The sequence below is a fragment of the Echinococcus granulosus genome (genome assembly GCF_000524195.1).
Source record: "Echinococcus granulosus chromosome Unknown EG_S00103, whole genome shotgun sequence".
In the NCBI taxonomy this organism is placed as follows: Eukaryota; Metazoa; Platyhelminthes; class Cestoda; order Cyclophyllidea; family Taeniidae; genus Echinococcus; species Echinococcus granulosus.
In genome coordinates, this window is record NW_020170483.1 from 121,853 (window position 1) to 139,440 (window position 17,588).

A 17,588-nucleotide genomic window follows, 5' to 3' on the forward strand; every position below is an offset into this window, starting at 1 on the left:
TTAATCTAATAAAATAACATCCCCTCCTTATTCTTGTCATCTACTACGCTCGCGGTGCCAGAAGCCATTGCTACCAGCTCTTCCAACTACACTCGGAACAAATTGGCCAAAAATGCGGCAATTGGGATGACAATGTCTTCAGAATTATATGCACGATGAACGAATAACTTCAAAGGGTTAAGCAAATTTGTAGTGACCTACCATGACTCCCCGTAATACCTCTAAACTTACCGAACGACTTGACGATAACGTTAATAACGTTGATGACACCTTCTCCCCCTTCTTGTCTATTGAGAAACATACGTTTTTAAAAAAAATTGCCCCTTGGGAGGTTGTGAAAAAGGGTACATTTTGAAGGAGATTCCTACTTTGCAGTATTTTTTTTCATTTCAAGTGATAAGTTATCAATGTGAAGTAATCACCCTTCCAGTCGCCTGCATTCGCGTAGGAAATTTTAAAGTCTAAGGAAGCGAATTAAAATTCCCATCATAGAGTTTGTCAGTAATGCCTAATCAATGGGATCACCTTCGTGCATTTCCAAAAGGTGGCAAAGTCAGAGTGGTGCTTGCCTTGACAGTAAATTTTTGGAAAGTACAGACCACAGCCGCGTAGACTGTCCCTTCCAAATGTCATTCTAAATAAATAGTTACTTTGTGTCTTTCAAAAATCCTTTTAATTTACGCAGTTTTCAGTTTTCAATTTCACAGTCAACGCACAAGCTGAAGGATAAAGTACGTGACGATTTCGCAAGTATACCCTCTCTCTCAGGTGCGGCTTCTTCGTACTCTTGCTGCGTACCACCCATTGCTGCGGTAGCCTGTTTTAGAAGAAATAAAAAAATTCACCATTTTATTTGCAAATCTGGCCCACATTGCAACATGGAAGGAAATCGACGTAAATAGAAAGAAGACAATTTAAAGAAATTGGTGGAGGGTTGTATATCCCAGGAGACGCATCCCATATTTTCTCATTCCATTGGATGGGTACTTGGTGAACTGAGGGTGGGATGCTTCAGCCCCATGAAACACGTGAGCATTTGAAATTTCCTTGAAAACTTAAGCAAACCTTCATTGTTTGTGCAAGAAATACTCAGCAGACAATCAGAGAAACATGAGGTTAGCTGTTTGTTCTTCTCTAGGGGTGCGCAACGATTAACAAATAAAAAGATCTCGACAAAAAACCACCATTTCATTGGTCAAGTATTTATTTAAATTTGGAAATTTTGTGCGCAATTTAAAAATTTATTTAGCTTGGTGATATTTCTGTCAAGTTTCAAGCATTCGAATCTGTCTGTTGTGTTTTAAATGGCAGGTCGATTACTTCATCAAAACCATAAATATTACAACTTTTGAAAAGGCAAACTAATTTTGGTTTCCGGCTTTACCTATGAAACCCTCCCTTCAAACATCATTGGACAAGTTAATTCAAAATCTGGATTTTGTTTTTCACTTAAGACACCGGTTGCCAATTCCGTCTTTGTTTCGGTCCCTTGGCTCAAGAATAATCGAGGTGAATACTTTCCATTGGTTCCTGCGACTGACTGATGCCTAGCCGGATTGCCCATCAAATACCCACGCTCCCGACAACAAAAGACCAAATCATTCCTGTTCTCTGCCTTACCACACCAGATCGACTTCCCAACGCAGTCTTTTTCCTTTTAACGCAATTTTACAAGATGACGAAGTGGGGAAACATGGAATGGCAAAGTTGAACAGATGGCGGTTAATTCTCCATTGCGAGTTTTGTGTATTTTGAAACCTCCATGACATTGGTTATGCCGCATCCCTACAAGATACTCACACAACACTTTGCCTTTGAAAACCAAAAAAAGTAGCCCCAGCCACCTCTATTCCTGCGTCACTTTTATTTGCCAAGCGTCTAGTTCAAATCGAGTCGCCTAAAATTAAATATTATGAGAAGGTTCTGACATGTAATTTCACATTGTTAGGAGGCTTTCTCAGTCCAATGGATCTACCTTTAAGTGAATGATCACCAAAGTCACATTATTTACTTAAAGCATTTTTTAACGGCACGTTCCGCCACCACATCTTCTCCAAACACTTGACAACGACAACAAACGTTGCGAGAAGCGTCTGCGGCAACCTGGAACAGGATTATGCAAGCAAGCTCAAAATCACATCCATCAGGTCCGCTCGAGTGACAGCTTTATAAAAGGCGGGTTCAAGGTAAGAGGAAGGTAGTAGAGAAGTGACGCTTTTGTTTTGTGGAAGCAATGGCACGCATTTAACAAGTCATTTGTGAACTATACTTTGCATAGAAGGTGTTAAGACAAACTTGGTATAATTCATATATTGTATAAACCCTGTGAATAGGCCTGCATGGAAGTTCAAATGAATCTAAAAGTGAAAGTAAATGAAACCATTTGCAATTCACTTCACACCTTTCTTCCAACTTGAATGAAGTTACCAACCGTGGAGGTTTTTTAATAGAAAAAGAGGTGGCATAAACTCCTTGGAAATTAATTTGTTTGTCTAGTAGCTGGGCCGCTGCTTGCATTGTTTTTGTACTTATTGATAAATAACGCCAAGGAGGAGATGAATCAAACAGGAGGCACGGTTTGAATCATAAATGCAAATTTAGGACATTTATGCTTGATCAAATCGTGTAGTAGCCAGGAAGTGACGTGATCTTGCACCGCCTCCTTGCCTTCAAATTTTGATCAAGGACCTCGCAACACCTAGCCGTTCTCTGCGAATGTACCCACATTCATTTAAACCCCCCCCCCCCCCCCCAATTGGCACTTTGCAAGATACTCGTGGCATGGAAAAGGAAGTGAGCCATGTTTTGACGCATGTAGTCTTCCATCATTGCCGTATCTGCCGGCCGATCGGAAGTCGGGATATTTCTTAAAGCTCTATCTACCCAATGACCCCTCATGACATTGAAGGGGAATTAAAGCTCCTGGCACAAATGCGCATAAATACTTCCAAAAACTGGTTCAACAAACCTATGCAACTTCGCAATCGCCTTCAACTCTCACGCCTCCTCCTTCCTTCGTTACTGCGTCAAATAAACAAGCTTGCTGATCCTTCTTTTGCAAAATCCAACGGTACATCAACTAAATAACGGAGGGTGTATAGGGTGATAGCGAGAAAAGCCAACACGATCACAGCCGACAAATAATATGAAAGGGGAAGGGAGGAATGAAAGTCTCGATGCTATCATCACTTTGAGGCTGCCATGGACTCAGGGAACTCGTTGAACAGTGACACCTCCAGCACTTGACTCAACGTACCTTCGTCAAAGACTTCGCTGGACGTCTCCAAGACGGTACGCTTTTCTCCGAGACTAAAAATGCGGAAGGAGGTTCCAAGTAAAATCAAACTCGGTCAGCTCAATTGTACATTTAAGTACGCCGAAATCGACAGTCGCCACGATTTAAATGAATGGAGAACGCAACCTCATGAGGATGCTTTATGGTGACTATCTTATTAAGTAGTTTTGCTTTTAGGCAAACCCCCTATGAAGGGCAAATGAAGTGTGGCATACACATTGTCCATTCTTCACGACAATATGGCAAATGATTCCCTCCTACAGTGCAATTCATAAACGAAACTGTCATTGGATATGAAGTTCTTTGCTCCAGTCATGCGGGTGAACGCTGCAATGCATCTCAGCATTTTGCAATGGTCAAAGCAGGGGAGCAAGGGTGGGACATGCCAAATGTAACGCTCAAGACGGATTATTTGTTATTTTAATAATTCAAAGCAAAGCACATTGTGTTAAGACCTCCATAAGACTTGTACAAGGCCGTTCCTGTTGTAGGTTTTTCAGTACTTCAGAATTTACCCAATAAATCTTACCTCTAAAACAATATAAACTAAAATTTCCTTCCTTTGAGTTGGCTCTAACTGCAGCCGTACATGTGAACAAAGGTGAACGACAAACAAGTCAGTAAATAAAGTGCGAAAGATGCGAATTAAGGATGTAATTTGACGTCGAGAGTCATCAAAGTGGAGTATCCATAACAGCTATAACTCTGCTTCCATTAGGTAAAATTACCGTGTTTTTATCGCATGAACAAAAAAGAGCAATTCGTCTACGCGTTTTGTTTTTGTTATATTATTGCAGCAACAACAACTGACCCTTGTAAGCACAATCCACAATACTGAAAAAGCATGAACACCCTATCCAGCGGGTTAAATCCAAAAAAGTGAGGAAGGAGGTGAGTTACCTTCTAAAGAAGAGTTCAAGAGGCTCGAATGTGGTCACGTTCTTGAGAGAGAGAATGAAGTAGCACGCGCTTGTCATCGACAGTAATTGAGTACTGTAAGTTTGGTTTTCACCTTGATAGATCTGCAAATAAAGTGGACGAGGTTAAAAATTAATGTCGATGCAAGAACAGTAGTGGAGCTCTTTGGAAGCACCTAGCTGTTACCATCTTCTCAAGTATTTCAAAGGAGGATTCATTTACACGCAATGCACGAGATGCACAGCGACTGCTGAAATCGGGAAACTTCTCTTCGTGATGCAAATTCGGCATGTCATCCTCATTCCCGTTTCGCGAGTGGCTCCAAAGCAGTCGTGGATCAGTGTGAAAGAGAAAATACTGGAAGGCTCATGGACGACGCTCAGAGCCAGAGAGAAGGTGATGGTCACCTTGATCGTACCCAATGCTATAAGCGTTGTCCTCCAGCTCTTTTTTACCTATCAACAACGGCTTTTGCCAACTTTCACAACCTTTTAAAGACAATATTAAGGAGGACATGGCTTAAACCGATGTTTCGTTCGAAAATTCAACTGTCAAAATGATTAAAAAAGTGAGGCAAGCATTCAACATACCATGACAGGATGACGACTCAGAACAGAGGGATTATCGAGACTACATCCAATTTTAGTAGTCACTCTGGTTAAAACCGGTGCGTCCGTTAGGAAGCTGTCTCCATAAAGAAGGATTTGCACCTATCCTACTTTTCCGGAAGAAGATCGGAGCTGCTTTATTATCCATTTCATTAAATTGCTCTACTTTCCCCAAACAGAGATTAAGGCATGAAATGCATCCACCTTTAGCAGTACGAACCCCGAAGCAATTCACAAAGAGGCCGAAAAAGGGGATTGCAACGGAGTCAACGATTTTCACCATTGACTTTGAAATCGAATGTCTTCCAGCGTCGACATAAAACCAAAGTATAACCTTTCTTCCTTCCTGGAAGGCGGCTCAAATTGTGACTGGCAATGCAACGTTGTTTGAAACTCAATGTTAGCACATCGTCAACCCTTCTCTACGTTCAAAACAAAGTTATATCCGGGTCCAAACAAAACCATGATAAAATCCGGCTGTTTTAATTGCTCTTGTTTCTCTCCTAATGAAATGGAAGGAAATTCGGAGAAAAGTGTTTATATTTTACTAAGTAAATTGACATGACTCCTTGGCTAAGTAGAAATCGAGGGAATACGTCAGATATCTGGATGAACATGCCTAGGCTTCCTATGTGATAACTTCTGCCCAAAAAAGTTGATTACTCTAGCAGGCCAGACGTCACCCTTTGATATAAAAATGAGTAGGATACTCTTACACAAAAGTGCGCCAGAAGAAGAAAAAGTGATACATCACATACCGTTTGCCGCAGATGGAAAGTTTATGCCTAAAACTAACCTCCTTGAAGTAGATCAAACAGAGAATTTTAGTTTTACAGACAGAAAAAATTGATAATGTTGTGGAAGTGCATCATATCGTAGGTCAGTTCCATCGAAAAAAGATGCTAGACAATAGTGGCAAGGAGTGCGTACATGCAACGGCAGGTGACGTTGAACGACCTCTCTTGCCAATACAGGCGTAACATCCGAGCCCGCAAAATCTACTCGCACAGACTTCAAGCGCAGAACGGTGCGGTGCAATACACTCAGCAGTAAGACATTTCAATGACCCACACCTTTCAAAGATGGTCGTACATCTGCACGTCATTGACGATTGTGAGCGTAGTGGTTCCTAGTGTTTTCAGTTCATGGCTTCGGCAGCCATTCCTGTGAACATCTAGCCAACACGCGAAGTGCCTGTCTGATCTTGAACCCCTAATCAACACAACCTGTTGAGTGTTGAAGGGATGGAATACAAGGTATGGGGAAGATGACAATCATTTGCGAACGATTTCACCTTCGAAAAGTTGCCAAACACAAAATGTCCTGGGGTGGTATAGATGTACCAATAAACTGCCCCATTCTCAGACTACCTCCCATGCATTATTTAGCTACTGAGGTAATTTCCTAAACCCATCGAAGGTCTATGTAAAAAAATGCCTTCCCTACTGCATGAAGTTTATTTTTATGGCTTTCATAAACCCAAAAGCCTCAGCTTGGCTCGTACAACTCTCCAAGTGGAGTGGAAAGTTTTGAAACTGCAGATTGCTGCCGATATCCCATTGCAGTTACAACGATTAAGGAAGAAACCCGAAGGCGATTCATGAAAGAGATTGATGGAAGGGTGAATGTAAAAAGGTAAAATGACTGCATTGGTATTGTTATAAGAGACGACACTCCTAAGTCCAAATAGTGGCAACAAAAAGGAAGGAATATCATTCTATCATACATTAGGTAACATGAGCAGAATATGTGTAAGCAAGCCGGTGAGAAACAAACGCATCTCTATCGCCAAGGGCGCTGGGTTCCCCTTTATCGGGTCATCCATGAACGCCACAAGTGGTTTGCATTCGTGACGTCCAGTCGGCTACAGTCACGACCACAAGGAATGAGGTAAAAACTGTGAAAATGATTCCCTAATGTGAATAAATACTCTGATTCAAGTTAATTCCGGGTTCCGCAATTAACTGGGCAGGAAGCTGAGTCAAAAAAATTACAAGGGCTTTTTCAATTTAACGCCTGCAGTTTGCGTTTTCTATTCTTTATTCTTAATTGGATCAATTCAAACCTAGAATCAGTCGACAACGCCAGGAAAAAGTGTGCAATGGAGCAAGGGAAAATACTCACTGAAGTTAAACCGGACGAGATTTGGCTCATGAGAGGTTGGAAAGCAGAGTTTAATTCGCTTCTCTCCACCTCTTCTCCCTTGGATCTTCCATCCGCTCGATGATTAATGAACACCCAACGATGACTGAAAAGAAGGGGAAGTTATAATAAGGAGCTTTCAGGTAAATTGGCGTAGCCGACTGAAAACTAGTGAGAATGGTATCCCAAGAATAGACGTCGTTTAAAACTCGACCGGGTAAAGTTTACTAGCCGACAGGTCGAAAAGCATCGAGAATCGCAGCAAGTACAAACTAATGATGGTGCAATTCCAAAGGTTAGTTCTTAACGAAGGGAGGGTCGAGGTAAAACGGGCTTGGTTCAGTTACGAATTTTAGGGCTTCAAGAATTTAACCAAAATCAAAGTAAAAAACCTTACGCACGCTACCTAAATAACCAAATAAGGAACTAATTTCCAGTCCGTATAAGAAGTCGCGATATCATTATGTAGTTGAGACAAGATCAATGGAACCTTTCTAGCCTTCCCCAGTGAGTAAAGGGATTTACTGCCAACAAACCCAACTATGATGCTAGAGTCGCACAAGTGGATGCCGATTAATTGCTAGTTTGAGTAGGATAAAGGACCAGTGTCGATTACGTAAGGAACGAATGGATGTTCGATATGGAAGGGAAGAGAAAGGGTTTCATCACACCTATGAACTCAAATAGAAGTGTCAAGAGAGTTCAATTGCTCAAACTGGTAGCCGACAAAAATGAAGTGGAATGGTTCAAAATTTCCAACTGGTAATCAAGTTGGTAGGCAACAGTATTGATGGTAGTGTCCACATGCAATACGATGATAGGACACTCAGTAAATCAAAAGTACGATATTTCATCGATGTGAACACTTCAAAGACAGCCGCATGTTTGTGTATCGGTAGCGATTCTGGTTGCCTAGACGATCATTTCTTTGAAATTCCAGTAATCGCGTGGAACGCCTGATCGACACAAACTATCACAGACGAATCTCCCTATGTGAAGCTAAAAAACTGTTGGGACAGCTTTTCGCTTTTGACTGATGACAAATTAAAGCAAGTTGTTCTAGGATGGTACAGACATCCTGACGAAACTTTTAATGCTGAAGCTGCCTTTCAGGGATTAGTTAAACGCTGAAATAGGAACGTAAATGTTACAGTAGAAGGTGATAAGGAATGGGATATGCGCTGTTTACACTTTGAAAATAGTAATTTTTTTCTTTTCCTTCAAAAACTCCAGTTTTGGTTGGACCTGAACGATTCCCACTGTTTAAAATCGGACTTACAAGAGAAGTTGAGGGATAATGGATTCAGGAAGTAGGAGGATTGTTGCAAGCAGTTTGCAGGCAGATAGAAGGATGGTCAATTGGGACTGGGGCAGTTTCTGCAGATGGTCAAAGCTCAATGCCGAATGCTTCTTGGATCTGCAGAAATAAAAAACAACCAAATTGAGCGATTAGGATAGCAAGCGTACCCTATTTTGTGAATTCCCATGGAGTGAAGAAACTCTGATTATATAAAAACTCACCCGCCGTTGCATCGCTCTGAGAATATCCGGAATACGTTCACCTAAAAACCCGCAAAGAAAATTATTCTCATCCTCCTCCAATACGAAGCAGTTATAAATGCATTTCAAAGTGGTTGGGTAAAGGTGGTATAATCGAAATTTAGGATTGATACGTCTTGACGATGAAAAGTTTTTGCTAACCGACCTTTAGTTAGGTTTTTGACTTTCTGGTCGATTTAACTACTTTGATAACTATTCGACAGTGTATGGTAGATTCAGGGACACCTCAAACACTAAACCAGTGTTACATGTCATAGGTGATTGCACGAAGCGATCCTCATTATAAGCAAAAGATCCGCAATTCTGGTCTCGAAGACTCACCAGTTCCGGAATGACAATGAACCACAGCGAGGCAAGGGAGTCCGCTGAAATCCTCGCGATAAGGACACGAGTGCAGAGGAAGATTTGAGTGAGAATCGGCACGTTCACATCTGTCATCGCACGGAGGCTGTCCGTTAGTCGTTCTAAAGAAGGAAAAAGGCGGGTGAAAATTTACCGGCAAGGCAGACTAGCTGAAGTATATCCGTGTCAACTGTCAAAATTGTCGTCTTTGACCTTGTCGATTTATTCAAGCAGTAGCGTGTTGTCGAAATAGGGAATGCGTCAAACCTTAACAAATGAAATCACTTCTCCAATTCTACGTCGGGTCTTCACGTGGCAAGTGATTTGTTTATTGTAAAGATTGAAATTGCCCGCCAGAACAAAACTTCTAAAAACTACAATTCTATTGGCTGGCATTTCCACAAAAATGCAACTCAAATATGGCCTTCAGTAGCAACCGATGCACTACTTCTATATGCAAGTCGAACGAAGAGAGTGACCTCTGGATCACTCTCGCAGGTTCCTAATGGGGTCATGCGTACACCTAGCCTTCCAACCAACTGGATTTATCGTGCTTCACGCTACTTAAAAGGAAATGTAAGTAGGGCGGCAGTTAGTCTTACCGAGAATGTCTGAGATGAAACGCGAGTACTGTTCGCACTCACTGGAGAAGACGATGAAATTAATCTTCTTGAGGTGTGCTGCACGTTGTTCGTACTCAGCCTCCTTGCTGGTGAAAATGTTCAGTCCTGTACCCTGTGACACGGTCAGACGGGCTGTAAGCGCATTTGTGTACGTAGAAAGAGAAAAGGCGACCATAAGTAGACGCTAACAGACGCACCAAAAGCTCAATTGAAGGATGGGATAGGATAGGAAAAGTGCTACTAGTATGACCTGAAATACAATAAGGGCGCTACTAAAAAAGGCTCTTTACTACCTATTCTTCTAAAAGCAAATAAAGCGGGCAAAAAATCTAACTTGAAGGAAGGGATATACCCAGAGGTTTACTGATAACCCCCCTGCCTACTATCGCAGTAGAGTGGCACTCAAGTTAACGTTATATCTAACATTGCGGGCCCCTCAGTATCTGCGATTTCAATTTCCATAATACCTTGAAATTCCACCTTTGCATGTAGCTCCTCACCCCTTATTTCGTATTGCTACAACTCATTACATATTTGGGAAAGACAAATGACACTTCATTGAAAGCAATGGAAAGCGAACATGATTCAAATGACCTGCAACCCGAATTCCGTTAAATAATTGCCAAATGCACAGACCTACCACAGAAGGATTCGCCATTTGCAAGCTCCTAATCTCGAGTTCTGAAATAACAACTCACGGAAAAAGTGAGTTCCGTATTTAACAGAACGACTTATGTCAGTCTGAGAATAGGATAGCACTCTTTCGCATATTGGTTCAAGGCGAACATCATTTATGAAAACGAGTAGAAAAGGCGTGTGCTTATTGTAGAACACCACCCAGTTCTTAAACTAATTGGCAAATGAGTCTCCCTCTGAATCACATCGTTAAGCAGAGGATGTGATGTGTAAGGAAATGGACCGAATCTTCACCACGTGACACCACTAATAGATGGAATTCTCCCCATGGGGTCAATCCACCAATACCATCCTTAATTTCAATCAGTGTCAATTACTTTTAACAGGCAGTTCGTTAAGCTGGAAGCGGAAGTATGTCTACAGGCGACGCTGAAGACGATGCTCAAAAAGGTAACGAGTTTAAGCAGTGAAGGCGTAGGCCCCTCAGTCCCCTTATTGATAGCATGGCCTCCACTCAAGCCTAGTGTCCAAGCTGTTTTGTATGCGAGTAATAGATTCCCCACCACCTAGTTTCAGGGGCTAGTCAGAAGCATTACACTATTATCCATTGCTTTGCCAAAATAGGCGAGTTATGGATACAACTTAGGACGCCGGATATGAGTAGAGGTACGCTGAGAGTAAGAAGTAATGGATGCTACTTAAAAGATGGATATAAGCAATTATTTATTGAAATATACCATTACCATCTACAACTTCATAGAAGGAATAGGAATTACATATACTAATTAAAATGTGGATATAAGAACATGTGCTACCGTTTACTATACCATCCATAGCACTATGGAGGATAAAAGCTAACAGATACGCCTTCAAAAGCCAAATATGAGTAGATGTGTGCCAAAGGGCCTCCTAATTTCTATCCCTACAGCCAAAGGAAAGGGAGAGGAGGTGCTAAACACATTAACTAAAAAAGATGTAAGGAGGAACGTACCAAGAGCTTCCTTAAAGGTATTCTTCTCCTGTGTCATGAGATTGTCCACCACAGCGCACCAACTGTGGAGAGCCGGTGCGGTGGCCTGGAAGAAGGTAGAGTCGATAAAGAGTTCAAAGACCTCGCGTCTCCAGGCACGGCGGGTGAATTGGTAAGAGCTCAACGAGGCCAGTACCTGGCTTGCTGCTGTGTAGTGACAGGCGTTGGCGATGCTAACCAGGAGACAAAAGATGAATCTTAAAGCAGTTGCATGCTACGGACATCAAATCATATTCAAAGGCATAGACAGCCAAAATAGTAAATTTATAAAGCATTTTTAATAGCTACTGGAAATGACGAGCGAATAAGAAGATTCAAGAACAACAAATAAAGCACCTCCAATAGTATTATGCTAAGGGAGTTCACGCACAACTTGATAAAAAGCTGCAGTTACTAAAGAGCAGTTTTGAACGGATTATAGAATGGATTATGCATTGCATTTCAGGGACACTTTCAACGACTTACTTGTGCGACTTCAAGAAGGGCAGAATGTTGGCAAGAATGCCATTATTAAGAGCAGATGGCACGCGATCCTTCTCCTCACTCTTGTAGACCACATCAAAGAACACTGCCATGTGCTGCACATCAACAGATGAAAGCAAAGATTACAAAGGAGAGTGGTGGAAGTCGAGAATAAATGTTCCAGTTTTGGCGTACCTCAGCAAGCATCCTGAGGGCTAAAACAGGCAGGTCCTCTTTCAGCGAGGCATACATTGAAGCTGAATCCCGATGGTCTAGAATGCAGAAGAGTAAAACGTAACTAGCCACATAATCTTATCCGTTTGCGGTCATGAATTGCATTTGGTCTATTAAAGTCCTTCTGACCCCAATTGTGTTAATTCTATCGGCTTCTCCACCATTAGCATGACGATGTGTTCGTTCGGATGAGTCTACCGTTACATTCTCTTTAGTTCTCCTGTAACCATCCGTAGGCCAATAAGCTGATGCCATTAATCGACAATGATATCAAATATTCCCCAGGCTGCCAGCACAGACAGTTCAGGAGATTCCAAATTAAAAACTAACCCTTAACGAAACATGAGCTTATTCTGAACTTCACTCTTGCACTATACTTCGTTTCTAGAAGCAATGAATCTAACCTTAGTCGCATTCGTTCCCACCTCACTTTCACTTGGGTAGTACCTAACGTGACAGTCTAACGGTAGGTCTTCCCAGGAGTAAGTTTCGCAGCAACAATGAGGTCGCGCGTTATCTTGCAAGGGCAGCGCTCTCTTACGTTTGATGCACTAGTGCTAAATAACCTTGGAAATGGCATTCAGCACGTGAGCAAATCCATCTGTAGATCACAACACAGACGGAAAGTGCGCTACCTTAGGATGAAGTGTCGTGTGTCTTAGAGCTGAGTGGATAGTGAGTAGAGCGGCACACATAAAAACGCATTCATGTCACGTATAATGTATACATATAAACTATTGAAAGCATTTTACAGGTTCCCACGAATTACAACGAGTCATTGCGTGTACGTACTAGGGTTTGACTGAGACAAAGGCGTATCGTAATAAATGCTCAAAAGAAGACGAAAACTGTGTGATGAAGTGATAGCCCAATTTTCAGCGTATCTAAGCAACCCCTTTCAGCCCCCATGATTCTGCTATCACACCGGAACCATGATTTTTAACTCACGGCGCGCCTATTGCTAATGAACTTGCGGCTCTTATGACCTATGAATATTTACTAGTACTTAGAATTCTGGTAAATTTTTATTGTTAATAGATTACGTATTTCTAAGTACCACGGTCCATCGAAAAACCTATTCTATAGTCCTCTAATTCGTGCATAGGTTGAGAATGTGTGGCACCCTTGCTATCAATTAAGCTCATCACTAGCCACCGCATTGGTCTCAACTCAGGTTCGTCGCACGACACAGAACTCATTTGGGGATCAATGCCAAAATCGTCCACCATAATCAAGCTACCTTTTAGCTCAGGCTGAAAGGAATGCAATATAAACTACAAATTGCATATCCAAATATGAAATTCCACAAACTTGAAAGAAAATGAGGGCGAATTCAACGAGAACTAAAAATGAGTATAGGGATGCCAAAACTAAGCGCAATAAATGTTGAGTGCCTGAAATTCCATTGGGCGAATGCCGATGTCTGAATACATTCAAATTGCTACAATAATCGGAAGAGAGTTTTGATGTTCTAACTCATTGCTCAGCGGAGTAGCAAAATGCATTTTACGAGATGGGTTGGAGTCAGACCGGGAGTTTTAGGTTTTCAGGCATGCATGAAAGGGGCGTGCCATCGTAGTAGTGCCAAACATAGCAGCGAGAGCAAAGCCTGCCCTACTACTACCCATAATGGCTAGTGCAATTAAGATGTCATTTCTCAAAATAAGGCGGAAGAAAACAATGATAGTCCTTGTATACAACATCCCGTGGAAAAAAAACCCACTTTCTTCCCTAGGAAGACCGCGCATGTTTACGGAAGACTTCAAGCACAGCAAGTATGGTGATGGGACATTCAGGCGCTCAGGAGTAAGACATTTGAATGATCCACACGACACACTGTGGGACAGCTGTACATCTATACACCAATGACAATCCCTTGTCGGGGTGATTCCTAGCTTTCCCAGCCGACACACAGAAGCCATTCTTGTGAGCATTTGTCGCAATGGTGAAATCACATGAGAGACTAATCTTTCAGTGAAAATGGTGCTTCCAACACAAGTAATCGGGAATGTTTGCAATTTTGAAAAGTTGCTGCACTCTGAGAACTATGGCAGCTCTTCGGTGTTGAGCAACACGGAGATGAATTATGTACTGAGCTAAGGGAGAATTTCGATAAAACAGGTTTAGATTTTGTGCGTCTCTCCATTATATGCCAAGAAATCGAACTACATGAGCATTCAGATATGACGATGAATCGAAACAAGCTGCCCTACAATGGTTCAGCCGTACTGGCAAATCCTTCCGTGGCGAAAGAGCTTTCGATAGGTGTATAAATGCAACAGAGGACAATGTATCAAAAAGACACAGTTTCTGCTCCACGAAATTTGCACTGTTACGTGGTTTAACTCAAACGTCCCTGCTATACCGTTCATAAGGACAACCGGAAGGCTCCATTTTCATGTACAACAATGCTCGAATAATATCAACTAACCAGAAGAACGGAGCTCCTGCGAGCCATGCAGTGCGCTGGGTGGTGTGTTACCATTGACTTTGACTTCCACCAGAGCTGAATCTGAGGCCACGGGGTGTATAAAGTCAGGTGGACGAAGGCCACCCGATATATCAACCGCAGAAGCCGTTGGCATTGCTGTGGCAGCTACAGTACGGACCTGGAGACCACGACGGAACCATGTGGCCTGTTCTAGTGCTGTGCCGGCTATGGAGGCGGTGGCTTCCATTAGACGCTGGCAAATGTCCTGTAGAGGAGATGAAGCAATCTTGTGGGAGAATAAAGGTTGTTTAAATCCCATTGTAAACTATAAAGTCTTTACAGTCTTGCGCAACTCAACTCCTATATTAGTGGCACGCAGACCTGAAGTACTTCTGTCAAATTCGATTTAAAAGACGGAAGACAAAAATTCTTTCGACTTTAGCAGTTTTCAGCGCGGTTGAGGTGTTGAACACTCTACTTAGGAACATTTGTGCCGTACTGGATTACTACAGTAATTACTGATGGAAAGTGACCGGAGATTCAAGAAGGGAAATTTCAAAAAGAATTGACAAACCTGTAGATCCTTCTGATCACGTTTTTCATCCTTGTTGGCCAGTGTAATAATAACTTCGTTGAAGATTCTGCATGAAAAGCACCAGAAAATGAAACAACATATGAAATTGAAAATTTAAAATAATTAGTTTACTAGAGCCTACACAGATCCAGTTACCCCTAGTGCCTAAAGTACGAACAACACACTTTCCGTAAAGTTAATGTGAATTTATTAATGAACATTCAAAGTCGCGTACTTTGTTTTGGCGGATAACTCAGGTATTATGCTAGTGATAACAGCGAAATATACCCGAAACCGTTCCTAACAATCACCAATACAATTAATCATCCCTTTGCAGCGAGAGGTAAACTTGCGAGTTCCACTATGGTGAAACCTTTTCTTCTCTGAGAGTGCAAAAAGCTATCTCTATTCAACTGTTTCCACCTCAATTTAATGTTCCAATGTTTGTCTACTTCGCATTGAACCTCACTTGGGAAAATATTATTAAAGGAAAGTGGAGGAGGAGGATACGGCAGGACAACATTTTTAAGTTAAACTCGCTCCATAAAGCAGAAGAGGTTGAATCACATTAGTCAGGTTTGTTCGACTGAGTCCGCGACATAAAGGGAAGTTCAAAATAAGGGGGAACAACAGAGATCACAATAAAGAACAAAGCACCGATTCAATGGCACGTATCTGCCGATGACTTACAATGCATGCACGTAAACAATGACGTGAAATTTACAGGTCTCCATAAAGAATTGTTACAGCAAACTATACCACGAACCTCAAAATACCTTAGTTATCTGGTATATTAGGACCACAAATAAGGCAATGCCTGCATTGAATAGGTTCCGCACTCCCAGAAAGGGAAGAGCGTAAGAGGTTTCGTGACGAAACACAGAGTGATCGGAAGCATAACAGTCATGATAACGCCCAAATATTCGATAAAAGTGGACATCATTAAAATGACCTTGTATTGGTGTTCTTTACCAAGTGTTTGGTAAGAATAATGCACTCTCTACAGACCCTCATTACATATTTTGACCGGTGAACATACCGGAATAAGAGATACACTATCGAAACAATAAAGGGAAAGAAATATATACACTTTACTCCTGTCCGCCAGGCGACTCAGATTCACTTAAATGCTGTTTTGATGGCCAACAGAAGGTTACTTGCAAAGGAACCGAAGGGGATACTTAAAACAGAAGGAACAGTGCTTAATATACGACTAAGTCATATAAAGAAGAGGATTTTTAAGCCAGCATTAATCGACCTTAATTACGGGGATATGGGATTCTAACAGTACCATCAAGGATATCAATTTCCAGAGCCTTCAGCACACACCTAACAAAGCCGCCTGGGGACTCGTACACCTTATGACACCTTCAGAGTAGGCTCTGATGTCATAATATGCCTCAAGAAAGTCTTTAAAGTCAAATCAACAATTCCAACGATAATTTACAGCATGCAAAATTGTACAAGAGACTTACTTTTCTGTACATGACTTGAACACGCCTCACACGGGCACGAAATAAAAGCGTTTAACCCAACAGTCTACGAGACTACCTCACATTTAGACACCTTTCTCAGGAGCAATCACAATCTTGGTTTTATTTTACAAAATGGCCCACTTGCCTAACCAACACAAAAACGGAGATGGGAGAAGTGATAGCAGTTCCTAGACCAGAAGTGGTTGAAATGGCGGCCGAGATTGATGTCAGAGGAACGACGTCGCGCAGAAAATCTTGAACGCTCGCCGATTGGAAGGAGCCGAACCCAATCCCACCAGTAGTGACTATCCACGTGTATAGGAAGTGCAATAGTGACGACTGCATAATCTGCGGAGGTAGAGTTTCCTTGAAAAAAAAAAACGTAACTCTTTGGCTGTGAATAGCACGGGCTATTGAATAAATTGCCCAATTACGCTTTCTGGAGCGTAACTCACTTCAACAGGCGAGGATACCGCGGCCTCACCATGGGACAGATCTAGAGTAAAGGCGAGTGCCAAAGAAGCCGGTGGCGATCGCAGAAGGTTTCGAAGAGTTTTTACGGCTTGGGACGCCTTTAGCAACGCTACTGGTCGTTCGGGGTTGCTGGGATCGCTAGAGAGACTAACGTAGCGCCCGCTCTTATTTTCACACTCCTGGTAGCCCCAACGTGCACCGCTAATGAGGCTGACGAGGGCACATTGACGTAGAGTTAGTGGTAGACCTAGAAAGAACACACGAAACTAGGGCCAAGTTAAAAGGAAATTCTGCTTACGAACATTAATAAAGACAGAGCATAACTTCATTGCAACAGCGAATTAACTAAATATTTAGCTAGGTAAGCCTTTTCAGTCGATAGCACTTGGACCTCGACGCTGGTAACACAGTGTCCTATTTCTGCCCCCTAAGCTACCAATCCCCCAGTCCTTCTAGCAGTTGATAACAGAGTTTTTCCTTTACGGTTATACATCCCTAACTATTTTAAGGATGACTTAATGACTAGTATGACCAAGTACCCATGCTACTGATGGATAAAAAGTAGCATAGACACACAACGCGACTGTAAACACTAGTGGAGCCGCCCTAAGGGGTTATAAAATACATTTTACTTATTGTTAATGGGCAGTTAAATAAACACTGCTGATCGGAACATAAACAGACCTGAGGGGGAAGAGGAGAGTAGCCACATGAGGTCATTACTACCTCCACCTAAGCCGCTGCTGACTGCCTCGGGAGGCGGCCAGACGTGAGCCAAGGCAGC

The 17,588-nt window shown here is 42.1% G+C and overlaps 1 protein-coding gene across 1 annotated transcript; it reads right to left on the bottom strand. All coding sequences in view use genetic code 11, as the record gives it.

Annotated features, from left to right (window-relative positions):
• Positions 1–3,185: 3,185 nt before the first annotated feature.
• EGR_08333 (Protein dopey-1) lies at positions 3,186–17,524 on the bottom strand (the record flags this gene model as incomplete). The annotated part of the gene is made up of 20 exons (XM_024497582.1): positions 3,186–3,309; positions 4,196–4,317; positions 4,400–4,570; positions 5,752–5,832; positions 6,946–7,069; positions 8,243–8,380; positions 8,485–8,525; positions 8,845–8,987; positions 9,468–9,620; positions 11,116–11,327; positions 11,620–11,732; positions 11,812–11,888; positions 12,908–13,103; positions 13,162–13,193; positions 14,282–14,546; positions 14,856–14,922; positions 16,485–16,696; positions 16,786–17,051; positions 17,344–17,410; positions 17,489–17,524. 20 exons carry the CDS (start codon positions 17,522–17,524, stop codon positions 3,186–3,188), a joined length of 2,640 nt encoding a protein of 879 aa, XP_024348005.1.
• Positions 17,525–17,588: the final 64 nt, after the last annotated feature.